General features: G+C 36.5%; 1 protein-coding gene across 1 annotated transcript; it reads left to right on the forward strand.

Moving 5' to 3' along the window:
* The first annotated feature begins 58 nt into the window (after positions 1-58).
* On the forward strand, positions 59-12716 carry LOC132282834 (NASP-related protein sim3). Its single transcript, XM_059784640.1, has 6 exons — positions 59-481; positions 1111-1367; positions 11156-11353; positions 11529-11619; positions 11778-12051; positions 12138-12716. The coding sequence occupies exons 1-6, from the start codon at positions 210-212 to the stop codon at positions 12468-12470; spliced, it is 1425 nt and encodes a 474-aa protein (XP_059640623.1). The 5' UTR covers positions 59-209; the 3' UTR covers positions 12471-12716.
* The last annotated feature ends 8181 nt before the right edge of the window (positions 12717-20897 follow it).

Genomic DNA, 20897 nt, shown 5'->3' on the forward strand with positions numbered 1-20897 from the left:
TTATATTGTTTGAATTTGGTATGGTGGTAATCCATAGCGGGACACGAAAATAGTTTCCCTTCTACCCACCGTCCCATTATAAAATAGGAGTATAAATTTTTACATTCCATTTTTCCGCCAGAAAAGGGTTTTTGAAGTACAGAAAACAAAAGGCTCACTTTCAAGAATTAAGGGTTTCCATTTCCGTTCCCTTTTCGTTCGAAGTGGCCATGGCCGACGAAGCTCCTGCTTCTTCAGAAACCCTGAGCCCAAATGTCAACCAAACGCAGGCTTCAGTGGAAGCAATCATCGAGTCGAACGCTCTAGGAGGTACCGAGTCTTCTTGCAACAACAACGGCGAGACCTCTGCTCTTACCTCCGACGCCGACCGCGAAAATTCTCTGGAGTACGCGGACGAGTTGATGGAGAAAGGATCGAACGCCGCCAAGGAATGCGATTATGCAGAAGCCACCGACTGCTTCAGCCGTGCCCTAGAAATCAGGTTAGGGCTTTTACTGGTCCGTTTCTTGTATGTCTATTTTTGAACTCTGTTTGGATGCTAAGAAATGTAGGAAACACGTTATCAAATTTGGAACTTTAAGCTGATAATTTGCCATTCTTAAATTTAATATCATAACTTCAGATAATTGAAGCTACGTGTTTGTTTTCTTTAAATTGTGTTAAGGTTCTAATATTGTATGGAGCTGAGAATGAACAAAGAAGGAGGAGGCACGAACCTAGGAGATAACACACATATATTTGATAACTAAAATTTCATTAAGCCCCTCAAAGGGGAGCGCACCGAGGAACCTAATAGATAACATATTACTCCGTATAGACTTAATGCTAATATTGGATTATTGAACTCATGTATTTTGTCCTTCTGAGACCCTTAATATTAACTAGGGTTGGTCTGAACCTATCCTGACTCGAAATTTCCTAAGAGTGGTTTTTAAGACTGTAAATGAAACGAGCTGTTCACGAACATCTCGATTTTGACTTGATTAAAGCTCGGCTCTTACTTGTTGCCACTGATTAAATTCTAGCCAGTTTGCCATTCTTTGTGTGTTCCTCCTGTTGTAATAAGGGATTATTGACGGCAATTATTCTGTTCTTTTTAATTATGATCAGGGTTGCACAGTATGGCGAACTTGCTCCTGAATGTGTCAATGCATATTATAAATATGGATGTGCCCTGCTGTACAAAGCTCAAGAAGAGGCTGATCCCTTGGGTTCTGTGCCAAAAAAAGAGGGTGAATCTCACCAAGATTCCGACAAAGATGGATCTGTTAAGAATTATATGAATGGTGAATCTTCTGCAGCTTCTGTTTCAAGTAATGCTGATCAAGATGGAAGTTCAAATCATAAAGAAAAAGCTCCTGAAGATGGTTAGTAATTTTTGGCAATGATACTTGGTGATAAGATAGGATTCTGACAAAGCTTATTGAACAATTGGTGAATATATTGAAATAATGCATTATATAAAAAGATATGTACACACACACACACATACACATACACATAGATAAGATACACGCTTAAGTCACAAGTGGGACTTAACTCTGTGCCTTTCCCTTTTGGGATGGCAGTAGATTTTTAGCGAAGGTACGAGTTGGTTCTTGAAATAATGCCGTAAGAGTTGGTTCTTGAAAATGCTCTGTTTTAGTAGTATTTAACATGATTTTTAGGGCACATCTTTCCATTCATGCTGGGCACACTGGACACTTATTAATGAGGCACTTATATTCACCTTGTCGCTTCTTGTACTCCTACTACAGAACTCGCTCCTGTTAACATAAAAAATGTGCAGGAGAACTTGTGAATGACGCATTTTGTATTTGAAACCCATGTTAAATTTATTTTTTCTTTGTTGAAAATTAATGGGCTTCTGCATGTTCTCACAATGTCAAACATATGGAAAGTAAGTGCGCCTTTAATAAATTAGCTTCAGAGAAGTGAACAATGCAAGTTGTGTCTGGATTTTGGTGTCTTGGTCATTTGTTATTATTTTTTCCTTGAGAAGAACTAATGTTTGTTGTTCAGTCTATACACTTTACTGTATGCATTCTGGACTGCCTTATTCGTTTTACCACATGTATGTTAATTTTTGAACGTGATAGTATTGCTATGGGCTCCAAACAAATCAAGATTTTCTTTTGGTCTGAAAAGAAGTGTTTGTGTGAAGTTGATTTATTTTTAGGTCTTATATTTGTTAAGAGTTCAATCACTTGGAGCTTCTTTAGATTTTTTTTGTTTTTTAGTTTTCTATATCAAGATGGGTCTTCTATCTTCAAAGGCGAGACTCTTTTTTTATGTGTTTGTGAATTTTGTATGGTTACTTCCATTTAGCGTGAATTTAAAGTTCGAACTGCATAACAAATGGGATAGGTTGCTGTACTAGCCAGGTCATGTTGGATAATTCTTGTGGTAGGTCACTCTGTTGCTGTTATTATTTAGCCTTTAAGGAATTTAACATTTACTCATAGAGGGTTGATACCAACCTGTGAATTGTTTGTATAATATCTGAAACATTATTGATTGTAAATTGATTTTTCAAAGTAAATCCAATATACTTGGGATTGAGTCCCACTGGTTCTAATTCCTCTGTTCTAAATATGGAAAGTTTAGGTTGCTCTAGTGCTGTTTGACAATACATTATTATTGTTCAAACTGCAGTTTGTTAATTTTCATGTTATTGTTGCGGTGAACCGAGATGAGTCGATATCTTTTGTGTGTTCTACTTTATTTTTATTGATGGCTGTTTTAATGGAATAAGGGATAAAAATGACTGCTATAAGGTTCTCAATTTAAAGTGGTTGTTAGGATGCCTTTCAAATTTATTAAATATTCAATTAAGAACCGCAGCATGAAATGCTTTGACAAATTGTAATTTGTAAAGTTCTATGATTAAGACAACTCTTATCAACCTCTATCCTATTTTAGAACCTGTTCAAGTTGTTCAACCAATTCCTAGTTTCCCCTAAACTACCCTTTGGTGGACCCTAACCATAATTCTTTGTTTTGGTGATGAATATTTAATGTTCCTGCATGAGATTGTCAAGGATAAGATGTATAAACATATAGAAATGTGGTCCAATATCAATAATGTGTACAAAACCTGATTAATTGTCTTCAAGGAGCACATTTTTGTAGGATGAATTACCCACCATGAGGACATTGCGAGAGCTTCTGCATCTTCTAAACAAAGATTAAAGAAAGAAGTCGATCTCTTTGTTACTAATGCTGTCTGATAAACCAGTCTTGATTGTGTCTTGCTTGGTTAATCGAAGTTGTTCATATAAACGGTTTTGTCCTGATTTTTTTTTTTGATGCAACATTACATATAACGTGTGGTTGTTAGGAGCATGCTGGAGTAACCAGCCTCATTTCTTAGTTTGAGAAACAATTTGTCCATGCTGGCATTTATGCTTATGTTTTAGGAGAAATTATTAGATGTTCCTGGACCATAAGACACTTGGGGGTTCAGTCCGATCAAAACTCATGTACAAGTTTTTAAAAATATCTTGTTAACATTCTTCTGGGTCCACTTTCTTAGTTGCAGAGTTTTGATTGGACTGGACCACATGGTCGAGTCTAATAATTTTTCATGTTTTAACAACATTATGTACATTTTGACAATTGACATATAATTGCTCATGATGGCACACATGAACCAGAATATGTACTTATGTATGCGTCTCTGTCTGCCTATAGCCATTTCAATGTCTAGTTTCTTGTATAGATGTGAATGAGGAATACATATTCCTCTCACGTGCATGTTTGTATGCGTGGATGCATGAAATTACTAGCTCACATCTGTGCTAGAAGACCTTATGCGTGACCGGTGCATTAAATTATTTTTTTTCCCACTCCAATACAATGAAATATTATTTCTTTGATTTATGAGTCCTTTCCTCTGTCCATATCTCATTTTTGGCTTTATACCTTACATTTATAAACCGTCCCTAATTGTTGGCCACTAGAAACTTCTGCTGATTTATGCAATAGCATGTTGTGTAGATTATGGTTCCTAACTTTAACCTGCAGTTTGTGTGGACGAAGTATGTTTTCATTTCAGAATCTGTTCTGTGATGTTACTCATAATAAGGAAAAAGATGTTGCGCCCTGGAGGATACTTGGTTTCTTTATTTAAGCACACCCAAAAAAGTATTTCTACACATTAAATTCTTAGAGTGCTTAATCCTTTTGTTTCAGTTACTATTTCTAGAGTCCTTTCGTTCTTTATAGTGTGTTCAGCAACTGTGCTGATAGAGTTGGATTACAGAGGGGAGAAAAATTAAAAAGGAAAAAAAGATAGAAAAACCCGTTAGTGGTGTGGTTTTTGTTGTTTGGCCCTAAGATTCTGGCAGAGTTGAGATTACCAAAACTTAGTTGGTTGTGATACCCCTCGATTCTAGAGCCACGGGTGATCAAGTCCGAGCACATAATACAGGGGATATCAAATAATTAATATTTAAACAAGCATTTGAATACAAAAAGAATAATAATAAATAATACGCTAAGAAATCAAATAACCAATTGAAATGCAATTAAAACAATTAAAATAATACCGAGACTATCATTTTGAAATTAGGGGTATTACATTTTTCTCCCCTAACAAAAGGAATTCCGTCCTCGGAATTCACCCTTACCTTCTTTCATTATTTTTGGAAATTGTGAGCGAATGACATCCTCTCGTTCCCAAGTAGACTCAGCCTCATTATGGTGACTCCACTGGACACGTACTAACGATATGACTGTATTGCGAAGAACATGATCCCTACGGTCTATAATGTGACACGGTGGCTCCACATATGTTGCATCCGGTTGTAACTCAATCTCACCCACATCTATATGCTGATTTCGATCCTCACCTCGCAAAAATTTCCGCAACATGGAAGCATGGAAAACATTATGGACTTGATGCAAGTGGTTCGGAAGTGCTAACCGATAAGCTACAGTTCCAATTCGATTCGTAATCATGAAAGAACCAACAAAACGCGGGGACAATTTCCCTTTCTTCCCAAAACGCATTACTCCCTTCATAGGAGACACTTTGAGTAAAACCTGATCTCCAACCTGAAACTCAAATGCACAAGTACGACGATCTGCATAACTCTTTTGTCTATTCTGGGCAATGCACATACGATCCCTAATAAGAGCGATCTTTTAAGAGGTGTCCTTAATGAACTCAGGACCCAAAAATTTGCTCTAGCCAACCTCCATCCAACAAACAGGAGATCTACATGGTCGGCCATATAATGCCTCAGACGGTGCCATACCAATAGTCTTCTGAAAGCTATTGTTATATGCGAACTCCACAAGTGGCAAACACTCCTAGTGGCCCTTAAAGTCAAGGACACAATAACGAAGCATATCCTCCATTATTTGATTAACCCCCTCGGTTTGTCCATCAGTCTGAGGATAATAAGCAGTGCTAAGATGTAAATCTGTACCCAAAGCCTGTTGAAAACTCTTCCAAAACCCTGATACAAAGCTTGAATCCCTATCTGATATAATAGATAACAGAATGCCATGCAACTTCACAATCTCTGTAATGTAAAGTCTCGCCAACTGTTCCAAAGTGTAATCAGTGCGAATAGGCAAGAAATGAGCTGATTTGGTCAACCTATCAACGATGACCCAAATGGAATTGTGATTCTTAAACGAATTAGGCAATCTCTCCACAAAATCCATAGAAATACTCTCCCACTTCCACTCCGGTATAGGTAGTGGTTGTAGTGAACCTGGCGGTCTTTGGTGATCGATCTTGACTATCTGGCAAGTACCACATTTAGAGACAAAGATAGCAATGTCCTTCGTCATACCTGCCCACCAAAACTGCTGTTTCATATTCTGATACATCTTATCTCCTTCTAGATGAATGGAAAACTCAGAAAGATGAGTCTCAGTCATTACATCCTTCCTCAAATCATCAGCAGAAGGTACTACTAAACGCCCTTTGTACCTCAAGCCTCCATCAGTCCCCATATGATAAAATGGAACCTCTCAAGAAGCTATCTCTGCAACCATATCAATGTACTGCTGGACTTTGAGTTGTGCCTTTAGTATTTTGTGAATGATCAAAGGTGTAACTACCATACAAGCCATAAAAGTATCGGATAACTCATTAACTGTTTTCAAAGCATCCCACGCAGTGGCGAATAATGCAGAAAGGCTAGCATAGGGTCGGCGACTGAGTCACTGAGCGTATCTGCCACCAAATTCGCTTTCCCTGGATGGTACTGTATAGAGAAATGATGGTCTTTCACAAACTCTAAACATCGGCGCTGTCTCATATTTAGTTCCCGTTGAGTGAACAAATACTTCAAACTCTTGTGATCACTAAATAATCTGAAAGACTCTCCCAAGAGATAATGCCTCCAAATACGTAAGACAAAGATCATAACTGCCAACTCCAAATCGTGTGTTGGATAATTAAACTCATGAGGCTTAAGCTTACGAGATCTATACGAAATTGGTCGTTCCTCCTGCATTAAAATACATCCAAGACCTTGCAAAGAAGCATCTGTGTAGACAAGATACTGTATCCCGCTCTGTGAAGTAGACAAAACCGGTGCAGAAGTCAACTTGCTCTTTAGCTCATCAAAAGCTTTCTGACAGTGTTTATCCCATACGAACCGTACACCCTTCTTAGTCAAATGAGTGAGTGGTCTCGCTATCTTCGAGAACCCCTGAATAAACCTACAATAGTATCCTGCCAATCCGAGAAAATTTCGAATCTCCGTAAGCGAGGTAGGCTGTCCCCACTCCACCACTGCTGAGACCTTGACTGGATTTACCACTATCCCCTTCTCTGACACTACATGACCTAGAAATTTTACTTCTCACTTCCAAAATTCACACTTCTCGAATTTGGCATATAACTGGTGTTCACGAAGCGTCTGCAACACTGTGCGAAGATGTCTAGCATGATCGTCCGCCGACCTTAGAATAGATCAAAATATCATCAATGAATACGATAACAAATTGATTTAAGTAAGCCCTGAAGACTCTGTTCATTAAATCCATGAAGACTGCTGGTGCGTTAGTCAATCCAAAAGGCATGACATGAAATTTATAAGAACCATATCTAGTGAGAAACACTGTCCTAGGTACATCTTGCTCCCTAACCCGAAGTTGATGATATCCAGAACGCAAATAAATTTTAGAAAAGTATGTATCTCCCTTCAACTGATCAAAAAGATCATCGATCCTGGGCAAAGTGTACTTGTTACGAATAGTAACCTTATTCAATTCCCTGTAATCTATACACAGGCGAAGTGAACCATCCTTCTTCTTCACAAACAAAACTGGTGCTCTCCAAGGTGAAGTACTCCTATGACTGACTGAGCAATTGCTGAATCTGATCCCTCAGCTCTTGCATCTCCACTGGTGCCATTCTATATGGTGCCCTAGCAATAGGCGCAGTGCCTGGAGCTAAATCAATCACAAAGTCTATCTCTTGACTAGGTGGCAACCCTAGAATCTCTTGAAAGACATTCGGAAAATCCTCTACAATTGGTATGCTGTCCAGTGATACAGTAATCTCCTCCTCATTCGTCTCCTCCACATAGAACAAATAGGTGCTAGAAGCCCCTTTAGAACATAACAGACCTATCATGTCCTGACCAGGTATGTCGAATATAACAGACCTATCATAACAGTTAACTTGGGCATGGTAGTGAGCTAACCAATCCATCCCGAGTATCACGTCATAAGTGTGCATGTCCAGGACCAATAGATTGGCTAGAAATCTAAGTCGACCAATATCTAGTGTCACAGGCCCATCACTCTCATGTAAAATGGCAGTATCGCCTATAGGTGTAGAAATACCATGAGGTCTATCGCATACTCGCGTCGTCATCCCAGATTATGCAATAAAAGAATTAGACACGAATCAATGTGTAGCACCTGTATCAAACAAAACATGACCATGTGTACCATGAATAGGAAACATACCCTCAACAGCCTGAGGCGCCTGAACATCCTGTGACCTAGGGTTATACACCCTGCCATAATGCAACTAATGAGGTGCCTGTCCCTGTGGTTGCGGTGGTGGTGGTAAAGCCGGGAAGGTCTGTCCCTGAATGCGTAGAATCTGTGGAGCGGGTAAAGGTAATGGTGCCCTCTGTTCCTGTTGCACATGTTGACTCTGTCCTGTTTTAGGACACTGCCTGGAATTGTGTCCAAGTTCTCCACAAGTGTAGCAAGTACCCCTGAAAGTACCAAACGGCCTCCTCTGCTGGTTAGCCTGTGGCTGATCCCGTCCTGCCTGTGGTTCCCCATTCTGCTACCTCTGAATAGGTGTCCTATCTCTGTGAGCATCTGAACCACCCTTGTGCTTCTTCCAAGACTGTTGTCCCTGAGATCTGCCCTTATCATTAAGTCGGTGTTCATTGCCATTTTCTTTTTCAGCTGACTGATTAGCAGAGTTTCTGTCACCTCGCTTCTCACCCCTAGCCTGTCTGAAGTCCACGGTTAACTGATCATGCTGTAGAGCGGTGTCTACCACCTGAGCATAAGTAGTATAGGCTGGACTACCTGTAATAAATCGTTTAATAAACCACATAAGCCCCTTTAATGAAGCTAGTACATTTCTTCTTCTCGGTATCCACCTCGTCTAAAGCAAAAAGAGATTTAAGCACGTGAACTTTTGCTCATACTTTGCCAATGTCATGTTCCCTTACTTTAGATTAAGGAACTCTTTCTTCATAACTGTCCTGACTGCATATAGAAAGTACTTCTCATCAAAGCGAGCACTGAACCGATCATAGGTCAACGAAGTCCTCTCCTCTGCGGTGGTAACTGACTCCCACGACTGGAGTGCATATCCGACAAGCTTGAAGGTAGCAAGCATCTGCTTCTGAACCTCTGTGCACTTAAGCATGCGAAAATATCGCTCGATGTTATTCTTCCACTGGTGAGCTACTTTCGCATCGGTGGAGCTTGAGAATTCAGGTGGGCTCTCTTTTGTAAAAGAATTCCTAGTCTTCTTCCAAGTATCTGTCTGAACCACTGGTGTTGGTATAGGTGCCTGCTGGACCTGTGGCTGATTTCGAAGTGCAACTGCTACACCTGTTTCATAGCCCGAGCAATGAAGTCGTTTATGTGAGGAGGATACTCTGGATCCCTGCCCTGATTGTAGGCCCGATCTTGAGACTCCTGAGTCTGTTGTACTTCCTCCTGCTCAATGTGCAACTGATCATCTTCCTCCTGCTCCTCCTAAAACCTAGGCAGTTGTTGCTCTTCCTCCATTTGCTGACGCTGTAGGAAATCCTGCTGCCTACGTGTCGCTCCCATTCGCTGCCTGTTTCTCTGATTGTCCCGTCTTCTTCTAGCATTAACCATTTTGTTAACATAGAAAGACAGACATCAGTACGATTTAAACAGATCGTAAAGGAATACAATGAATCCTAAACTTAGGCTCTAAATAAAAGAATACGCTACGCGGAAGTCTTAAAACGATAGATTCTTAGAGACACTTGAACCTGGAGTGCTCTGATACCAACTGTGATACCCCTCGATTCTAGAGCCACGAGTGATTAAGTCCGAGCACAGAATACAAGGGATATTAAACAATTAATATTTAAACAAGCATTTGAATACAAAAATAATAAATAAATAATAAGCCAAGAAATCAAATAACCAATTGAAATGCAATTAAAACAATTAAAATAATACCGAGACTATCCTTTTGAAATTAGGGGTACTACATTGGTGAATGATTATGTTTGTTCCGGTTGAGCAATATGGTCACCAAAAGTATCGGAAGCAATGAAGCGACGAGGATTCTTTTGGTCTACTTTTTATCATATGATGCAACTGGACAATAATCGAGGTGCCAAATTAACTTATATTGCTAACTTGCTTCATCCCCTTAGATTTTCAAATGTGTGTGTTTTTCTGTCACTTCTATGCCTAATATAGTATGGACCCCATTGTCTGAATATCCTAATTCTTCGAATTATAATCCCACCCCCCCCCCCCCAAAAAAAAAAAAGTGTTTTGAAATGTTATTGAGTCATTTCTTGTTTCAGTTAAAGGCCTTGCATAAGTCGGAGCTTATTCTCTAATTTTGATTGTGAGAAAATTTTCATCTCCATTTATGTGATTGGACAAGTAAAAACATTTACCTTACCTTGTTTACCTTTGTGTAAACGAGGTCCACTGATGATATTTTATATTGTCCTTCAATATATATATATATATATATTGGTTCTGCAACATAAGTTTCGCTGGTTGACTCGGTAAGATGAAGAGATATATGAGCTTCTTCCAGGTGGTTTTTTTGAAATAAGGTCATAGGAAAGGATGGTGCTTTGCTTGAGACACCCTGAGTTTTCATTCAACTTGGGGGCATAAAGGATTTTAAGGATAAATCAAATTATTTTGAAATTATTATTATTATTTTTAATTCAATAGAGACTATTGGCTCAATAGCACAGATTAAATCAGCATAAATCACTCTTCGGGGTTTGTCTTTTTTTTATACTTGTCCTACTTAACGATGTTCCTCTGTTTAGCGAAAAGGAATTATTGCATGACAAGTTTTCAATGGTGAAGGTACTCTTGTATAGTCATCTCGGACATGCAAAACATGATATTGTCTAAATTGTTGTTTTTTTTTTTAAAAAAATAAAACAGTAATTGATTTTTGTAGCTTTGGAGGATGAGTTTCAGCATCCTTCTATTGCTTCTGAAACTGTTTTTCTTTCGTCCTCCTCCATTCCCTATCACCAGTTATTCTTGCATTCTGCCCGTCATATGCTGGATTGTGCTCAAATTGTCAATTCATTTGGGAGTCTTTTCTCATCAACAAAATTTCAGTGATCCTAGGGAAATGTTAGACAGGTTTTTACTTTTATAAGACATGAATTTTTGTGCACTATGCGTTTTGAAAATTATTGGGACATAACCGTTATTAACTTCCTTCTCCATTGTGCCTAACACAAATGAAAATAATGGGTTAGAGTGCTGTAAAACGGGGCATGGATGGCAAGACTTGTGTTGGCAACTCCTAAATCATAGAAATTTTGGAAGAGAATTGTGAGAATGATGTCTTATTATGTTATATGTCCATTGAAAACTAAATTTGTGACTTGTCCGTGTGTGGGGTAGTATGCACAAGTTATAATTCTCACCTCGTCTTGTGCTTATGTTTCTTGGAAAATAGTTTCTGGTGGGAAAGAGCAAGAAGATGAGGAGGAGAGTGACAATGATGACCTGGCTGAAGCAGATGAGGACGAATCTGACCTGGATTTGGCGTGGAAAATGCTGGATGTTGCAAGGGCAATTGTTGAGAAACACGCAGGCGACACAATGGAGAAAGTGGACATATTGTCAGCTTTGGCAGAGGTTGCTTTGGAAAGAGGTATGTGTTATTTGGTTCTATTTTTATATATATTTTTTCACTCATATTTTAGTTCTTTGTGATTAATATATATATATATATATTTACTTTATGATTAATATAATTTGTCGGACTTTGCTCATTTTTCTAAGCATTTTATCTTGTTAAAATATTGTCCTTGTTTTGCTCCATGCAGAGGATATTGATACTTCTCTCAGTGATTACCTAAAAGCATTATCTATTTTAGAGCGCCTGGTTGAACCAGACAGTCGACATTTGGCTGAACTGTATCCTTTTTAAGGTTGAAACTTTTCTATATCTTGAGGTGATAACTATCAGAGGTTATTCCATTAGTGTATTATTTTATGACCTGGGTGCTTCCATGCATTACTTTGGTTCCATTCCTATCTTTCTGCTAAATTATCACCTTAATAATAGGATTCAGAAATTTTAGGATATGTTTGTGTTTGGAAATTGGTTCAAAGGCTCAGGAAGCAATTCCCTATTGCCAAAAGGCTATATCTGTTTGCAAGTCTCGCGTGCAGCGGCTCACAAATGAAGTAAGGACTTCATCAGGGTCAACAACAACATCAGCTGTTCATGAATCTGACCCAACTGTCCAACATTCTTCCAGTGGAGGACAGCCTGATGATTCCGCCACAGATAAAGGAGCAGAGATTGAAACACTCTCTGGCCTCTCTGGTGAGCTGGAAAAGAAGGCAAGTGTGACTAAAGTTCTCTATGAGATATGTTACAAGATTAACATTGTATTGTGCTGTGTTAATTCGGTTCCCTTAAATTGCAGCTTGAAGATCTGCAACAGCTTGTCTTGAACCCAACATCAATTCTTTCAGATATCCTGGGCATGGTTACTGCCAAGGCAAAGGGCATTGAGAAGAGTGCTTCTTCAGCTGTAATGAGCTCTTCGAGGATTGGTAATGCCAACAGCAGTGGAGATTTCGAGTCACCTACTGTTTCTACTGCTCACACAAATGGTGCTGCTGGGGTGACACATCTTGGTGTGGTGGGAAGAGGAGTCAAGCGCATGTTGATGAACTCGAGCCCATCAGAATCTAGCTCCATGAAGAAGCCTGCATTGGGTCCATCACCGGATAAAGGTGATGGGAGTGCCTCTTGAAGGTTTGGCATTACAGAATCTGTGATTTTGTAGGGGGAGGATAAAATGTAAGGTAAATTTGGAGTTTGAATTGATGAGGATCATGGATGTTGTCTTGGAGAATCGTTTTCTACCTGACAATTGTTTTAAGTTAGTATGCTGTGCCAGGTGGAATTCTCATATAAGTTTCTACTTTCTTGTAATTTGAATCTAAACAGAAGTCTTACTTTGCAAATCTTAATCCATGATTTGATATTGTGATGCTAACTTTGGAATGTGCCTGTGCTCTTTATCAGCAATCCCAAAAGCAAAATATTTTCAAAAAATCAACAGAATAAATATATATATATATTGTTGGGTAAGGTAAAGTTTGAAATTCTCTTGCAAGATATTAGGAGGTCTTTTAAAGCTATGTTGGGCTCCATGAATTTCCATGCGGCCTTGGTTTTATACAGGCAAACATAGCCTAAAGATATTTCCAAGTCTGACGAATGTCCCTTACATTATAAAGCTTTTTCACACACTATATGAGTGTCTTACCAAAAACAGGTATAGAATAATACTCCACACAATAATACCAAAAAGAATCCTTTGTATTTGACATATCATATGGGTGAACAGGAACAATTGGCACTTCAATCGGAAGCGTGGCAACCCCAAATCAGTTGTGGATTGTGCCCTTTTCAGTTTTAATGAATTTTGGGAAGCAAAATCGCAAGACGGTCGTTTGACTTTCCCTCACTTCTCTTCTCCCCCTCATCCTTCTCACTGGCTTCCGCCGACTCTCGGTCGCCTCAAGCTCAATGTTGATGCCGCTATTCCGAATCATATTAACGGCATGGGAAGTGGTTTCATTCTCCTCAATCACCTTGGTATTACTCTTCGTGTTGCAACCTTTTTTCTTGAAGGCTCTCACCCTCCTGAAGCTGCCGAAGCTAGATCGATCAGGCATGGCATTCATCTTCTTGCACATTGGGGTTCTCTGACGTTGACATTGAAACAGATTGTGCAAATCTTGTCAACGCCTCTCCTTCAAGTGAACGTGCTGCTGTCATCTACGAGGATATTAGATCCCTAATTAGCGCCTCACAATGGCTCACTCTCTGCTGGGCCCCTAGAATCTGCAAACAAGCCGGCCCATCTCCTAAGCCAATGGGCTGCTAGGAATTCTTCTTCTGTTCTTTCTTGGGCCTCTCTCCCATCTTGGCTCTCTTATGCTTTGTCTTCTGATTCTGTTTAGCTTCTTTTCTTTGTCAGGACACAAAAAAAAAAAAAAAAAAAAGGGTGGCCTACAAACACTAAATTTGGAACCAATTATTTTTATGATATATTTATTTTATTATAAAATATATTTCAAAATTACATCAAATAGACAAACAAACATAAAATTTATTTAACAAATTAATTAAAAAAAATAAGGAAAAAAAAAGTATATTAATTACTTTGTAACAAAAATAATATGTATATTAACAAAAGTTTATATAAATATATATATTGATATGATTATTTTATAAATTACTCAGCAAACTACTAGTAATTAAAAAGTATGCCACTTAGAAATTAACACACAACAATATATACACTAAAAAATTAACAAGTATATTAATTGATAATTATACTTTCGCTTATAGATTAAATTTTTAATTATTAATATATTATTTTATTTTTTATATATAAAAGGCTTATGAACTTGACTTATAAAAGTGTAATCTTTATTCATTCAATCTGTACTGTGTAAATATAAGTTTTGTTGCACGGTGTAAATTGTGAATGATTGGATTGCATGACTTTTTGTTATAAAATTTTGTTATATATTTTGTATAAAAATACAAAACTGATGGTGGATCAATCTACTTGGAGAATACCAAGCAAAAAATGATTTGATGATGTTTAATTATTAACTTTTATATGTTTATATTATCAAGACGGAGAGATAAAGATATATATATATATATATATACACACACACACACACACACACAGGAAGGCTCTCATTCTCATGCAGTCTAAAAGAACGGATTTTTCAACGGACCAATAGTCAAATAGTCAATTACATAATATTACTTTATCAGACCTAACCATAGTTAATATTTATTACCTTAATAATTAATTTATCATAGTTAGTCAATACTTTTATTCAATCTCTCTTCTCCTTAATTTCTTCCATCTTCCTTGTAATCTCCAACAGTCAATTTGTTCATAAATTTGTAATCATTGCTTATGAAAAAATCCCCCTAAATTAAAAAGAAAAAAAATTAAAAGAGCAAAAAAATTAAAAAAGCTTATTCACGAACCCTAAAAAATTGGTATCCTTTGAACCCATGAAAAAAGCTTATTCAGTAATTATTCCATACTTCGTTCTCAATTTGTTCTTTTAACCCAGCAATGCAATCTTAGTTATTTTCGATTAGAAATTGAGCATCATTCGGAAACTAATTTAAGGATTGTCCCACATGTATTTAGAGTACGGGGAACCAATTGGCATATTGGAAGTATATGATAGATTAATGGCATGAGAATGAGTTAATTTCCAATTTACATTGCAATTGATAAATAAGGTTTAGTTTGATATACCTGCGCAAGTAGTACCATGAATTGTTAGACATGTAGTATTAAAATTCTTGTTAATGATTATCTAAATTGGAGAACTGTGAAGTAGTAAATGGGGGGGGGGGGGGGGGGGGCCCTTTTTTTTTTTTTTTTTTTAATATAAATTGTTCATGAGGGTAGATTACTCCAATTTTATTAAATTGTAAAGTATAATGTCCCTAAATGGTCGAAGTGTAATTTTGTCAATTTCTCATGTCTAGAGTGTCTTTATTCATTTTTGAATCTTTAAGGGATGTTTTTGTCTAAAAAAACAGATAAGTTTCACATGTGTGTCATTTTGACAAACCTCATGAAGTATTACTGCACTTTACCCACACACATACACACACACACACAGTTATTCCACTACTTTATCATGCTACTGTTCTTATTTTAAGTGAACAAATATACTTTAATGCTTTGCCTGTGATCATATGTGTATAATGTTAATTTTTCTTCAAGAAAAAAGTTAAATACATTATAATGTATTAATATTCTTTTTAAGATTACGAGTTAGACATGTGTTAAAATATTTTGAAGTGTTGGAGTAGTGTCTGCGAAGTGTTGAGAAAGTATCCAAAATAATAAAAAAAAAAAAAAATTATTTTTATTTACGAACATGTATATGAAGTGTTAGACACGTCAGACGACACCGACACGACACAACAGAGATACAGTTCATTCCTAGATGTGTCCCTGTTTCATAGCTTAAAAATAATATTAAAAATGTTGGGGAAAAATCATATAACCCCCCTATCATTTTTGTCCAAAAAACTCCCACTAAAATTAAACACTCTCCTAAACTAACAAAATTCATCAAGTTGCCCCCAAATTGATATAAAATGACAAAACTGCTTAATTATTAAATTTAAAACTTATAATATTATTATAAAATTACAAAACTACCCCTGAGTTGGTTGGTATCCCTCTCTTGATCGCCATGTACGGCGACTTCTCCGGCAACCTCATGGTTCAGGCGGTGGTGTTACAGTGCATTATCTGGTACACTCTCCTCCTATTCTTGTTTGAATATCACGGCGCGAAGATGCTCATTATGGAGTAGTTCCCGGAGACCGCCACGTCCATTGTCTCGTTCAAGGTCGGGTCCGACAATCATCTCGCTTCACTGTTTTTTTTTTTTTCTTCTTTCTTTTTAGTCTTTTTTTATTCTTCTTTCTTTTTAGTTTCTGATTCCTATCATTGCAAAAATTCTTAGAAACATTGAAACATATAGAGAAGGCAGCAAAAGGGCATATATACCCAGAAAGTTTAGAACAAAATCAATAATATTTACAATTTTTTATTTTTGTAATTGAATAATAAACCCAGATTAGTTTGGTGCCTGTAATTACTCATTATGATTCATAAACTTAAAAGAAAAATTTTAAAAATCTGATTCAAGAGATTTCAATTGATGGATAATACGGAGTATATGTATCTAGAAAATTCAGAACTTTCTCAATGTATATATATACATGTATATATTGTGATTTGTAGAGGCAGATGTTGCTTTTGTGAAGAGAATGAAGGAGTCGCTACAGTCGTCCGCCGTTCGCCAATGCTGACTACCGTTCCTTCAAAGCGGCTTTCACGTTGAGTTTTAAAGGCCGCAAAAGATCCTAATTTTTTTTTTCCGATTACTATAGTAAGTTGGAAGATCAACCAGAAAAAGAAAAAAAAAAAAGAAATAAAATTTGAGAGACAAATAGAGAGAGTGAGTGAAATAACCTTCTTTCTCTCTCTCCTGCTTTGCCGGACAGTGCCGGAAGGGACCACAATTAAATAGGGGAATATTTAATTTTCCTTATTTATTCTTGGGAAAAAAAAGTATGCAATTATATGAGACTGTAACCCCCACTGAAACTCATCAGTCATCACTCTCGCCACCACCCCCTGAAAAAGATGAAACTGTTCTTTCCCTTCTTTTCTTCATCCATAACCCAAGTACCCACCAACTCTGCGTCACCCATTGTTTTGAGGATGACGACCTAGGGATAATTTTATAATTTTACAATAATATTATAAGTTTTAAATTTAGGGATTATTACATATAAATGGACTTAGCGACCCATATTTACCCATACATTGAGTCAAAGTCAATAATTTATCTAAACACTTTTTGGATTGAAGGTACCACTTTTTGGCGTCCAGGTACTATGTTTTAAACACTCGTTTAGCTAGATTGGAGAATATTTTGTGTTACTCATGGCGTTAATGGAGCTGTTTATGGATATAATGTGTAACCTAATTAGCGGTGTGGGATTTAATACCATTTTCAATTGCAAAAATAAGTCCATTTTTTTGGCGTCGAGGTACCATATTTTCTAAACACTCTAGCTAGCTTGGAGAATATTTTGTGTTATTCATGGTCCTAATGGAGCTATTTATTGATCCACTGTACAACCTAATTAGCGGTGTATGGTATAATGCCATTTTCAATTGCAAAAATAAGTCCCTTTTGCGAAGGTACCACTTTTTTTTCCAAAGGTACCACGTTTTTGGACTGAACGTACCACTTTTTGGCCTCTAGGTACCATGTTTTCTAAACACTTGTTTAGCTAGATTGGAGAATATTTTGTGTTATTCATGGCATTAATAGAGCTGTTTATGGATGTAATGTGTAACCTCATTAGCGGTGTAGAGTTTAATACCATTTTCAATTGTAAATATAAGTCCTTTTTTTTTTGCGTCGAGGTACTATGTTTTCTAAACACTCTAGCTAGCTTGGAGAATATTTTGTGTTATTCATGGCCCTAATGGAGCTATTTATTGATCCACTGTGCAACCTAATTAGCGGTGTAGGGTGTAATACCATACGTATCAACTTACCCCCTGCCTTTAAGTAACAAACGTTTAGTGCTGATGTCAGGATGGATAAATGGGTAGAAGGTCAATTTTGCCCTTTACAATGGCTGAAATGACATTTTTAACTTTATTGACCATTGCAGAGTTACAAAACTACCCTTATTCATTCAATTGCTTCAATTTTGGAATGAAATATTTTTGATACTACATTCATGTAATAGTCGAAGAAAATTCAGTAAGGCTCTAATATAATAAGCCATACAATATTAATTCATAAAAACCCAATGCAAAAGAGAACTTCATTTCATTCCATTTAAGGTAGATGCCAGTATCATACGTCATACAATGGTTGCAAAAACATACCAACCTAATCCACAATAAAAAGTTGCACAGTTATTCTTTTTTAAAAGTAGAAAAATAGCTCACACCAACAGATTGCAAAATAGCAGCAAAAAAAATGACACTGTTCAACATTACATATGTCCCATATCCTACATCATTTCAAGTACTTTTTGGATTTTGAGATCTTTCTATCCCACATCCTCTAACTCCCAATTGGGTAAATATAGGTATGTATTTCCTTGTTATGTGGTAAATCATTTTGTGGCCCTTTTCCTTTGTGTGGTCCTAGTGAGAGTCCTCTTGTTTGTGTATTTGATGGACATGCATTCTCTGTGTCTCTGTGTGTAGTTGGAACAAAAAAACCACTTTGTCTCTGTAACTGTCACATGCAATAAAAATTAAGATATTAAGGCATTGTTTAATAATAATAAGGAACAAAAGCAATATAAAAACAGACAATTCGAAACTTTGAATAATAATAATTTTAAAAAGAATCATCAAAATTAAAAAAGAATTTATAATTTGCCAAAAAAGACAGCACTATTATGGGTAACACGAAAAAAAAAAAATTTGCCCAATTAACACAACTATGAAAGAATTAACAGATTTGTACTAGATATATATATATATATATATATATTTGATATTAAGAGACAAAAGACAACTTCAAAAAATAATAATAATAAAAATCACTGATTCTTACCAACAAATGGCCTTTGGAAAATTTTCACTAACCGTGCAGAATATATAACATGGAAAAGTGCAAATGAACATTGAGCTATAGTACTAACAACTAAGTTACACTAAGAAATTACTCTACAGCAAAAATTATATCAAAAGTCGAGGAAATTACATCTTATAAGCCTTGATGGATTAAGATGGAAATAGTGAGCTTCCATGATGTGAATGGTAGCTTGTTGGCTAATTAAGTTGCACATTGGATCAATAAATAGCTCCATTAGGGCCATAAATAACACAAAATATTCTCAAAGCTAGCCAGAGTGTTTAAAAAACATGGTACCTCGACGCCAAAAAAAGAGACTTATTTTTGCAATTGAAAATGGTATTAAATCCCACACCGCTAATTAGGTTGCATATTACATCCATAAACAACTCCATTAATGCAATGAATAACACAAAATATTCTCCAATCTAGTTAAGCGAGTGTTTAGAAAACATGGTACCTGGTAGCTTATTGGCTAATTAAGTTGTACATTGGATTAATAAATAGCTCCATTAGGGCCATGAATAACACGAAATATTCTCAAAGCTAGCTAGAGTGTTTAGAAAACATGGTACCTCGACGCAAAAAAAAAGAGACTTATTTTTGCAATTGAAAATAGTATTAAACCCCACACTGCTAATTAGGTTGCACATTACATCCATAAATAGCTTTTTTAACGCAATGAATAACACAAAATATTCTCCAATCTAGCTAAGCGAGTGTTTAGAAAACATGGTACCTGGACGCCAAAAAGTGGTACCTTCAGTTCAAAAACGTAGTACCTTTGGAAAAAAAGTGGTACCTTCTCAAAAGGTACTTATTTTTGCAATTGAAAATGGTATTACACCACGCACCGCTAATTAGGTTACACATTGGATCAATAAATAGCTCCATTAAGGCCATGAATAACACAAAATATTCTCTAAGCTAGCTAGAGTGTTTAGAAAATATGGTACCTCGATGCCAAAAAAAAGGACTTTTTTTTGCAATTGAAAATGGTATTAAACTCTACACCACTATTGAGGTTGCATATTACATCCATAAACAGCTCCATTAATGCCATGAATAACACAAAATATTCTCCAATCTAGCTAAACGAGTGTTTAGAAAACACAGTACTTGGACGCCAAAAAGTGGTACCTTCAGTCTAAACACGTGGTACCTTTGGAAAAAAAGTGGTACGTTCGCAAAAGAGACTTATTTTTTCAATTGAAAATGGTATTACACCCTACACCGCTAATTAGGTTGCACAGTGGATCAATAAATAGCTCCATTAGGGCCATGAATAACACAAAATATTTTCCAAGCTAGCTAGAGTGTTTAGAAAACAAGGTATTTCGACGCCAAAAACAAGTATTTTTGCAATTAAAAATGGTATTAAACCCCACACCGCTTATTAGGTTGCACATTACATCCATAAACAGCTCCGTTAAAGCCATGAATAACACAAAATATTCTCCAATCTAGCTAAACGAGTGTTTAGAAAACATGGTACCTGCACGCCAAAAAGTGGTACCTTCAGTCCAAAAATGTGGTACCTTTGAAAAAAAAAAGTGGTACCTTCGCAAAAGGGCATTTTAGGCAACACATAAAATAGGAAGAAGGGTATTTTAGGTAACAGAAATATGATATTTTTTCATGTGTCACCCCAACTTTTGGGTCAAACACATTTTAGAGAAATTATTGACTTTGACTCAATGTATGGGTAAATATGGGCCACTAAGTTAATTTATATGTAATAATCCCTTAAATTTAATAATTAACTTCTAAGGACAGTTTTATCATTTTATATCGATTTGGGAGCAATTTGATGAATTTTATTAATCTAGGGAGTGTTTAATTTTAATAGGAACTTTTTAGACGAAAGGGTTATGTATTTTTTCCTAAAAATATTTATATTATGCAACTATTTAGTCACGTGAAATTGTTGACCAAACATCATTCATTGTTTTGCAAACATAACCAATCAACTTATCTTTTCAGCCAAG

Source organism: Cornus florida, unplaced genomic scaffold (genome assembly GCF_030987335.1).
Source record: "Cornus florida cultivar Cherokee Brave unplaced genomic scaffold, ASM3098733v1 CherokeeBrave_3.0.0_Hap2_Chr11, whole genome shotgun sequence".
In the NCBI taxonomy this organism is placed as follows: Eukaryota; Viridiplantae; Streptophyta; class Magnoliopsida; order Cornales; family Cornaceae; genus Cornus; species Cornus florida.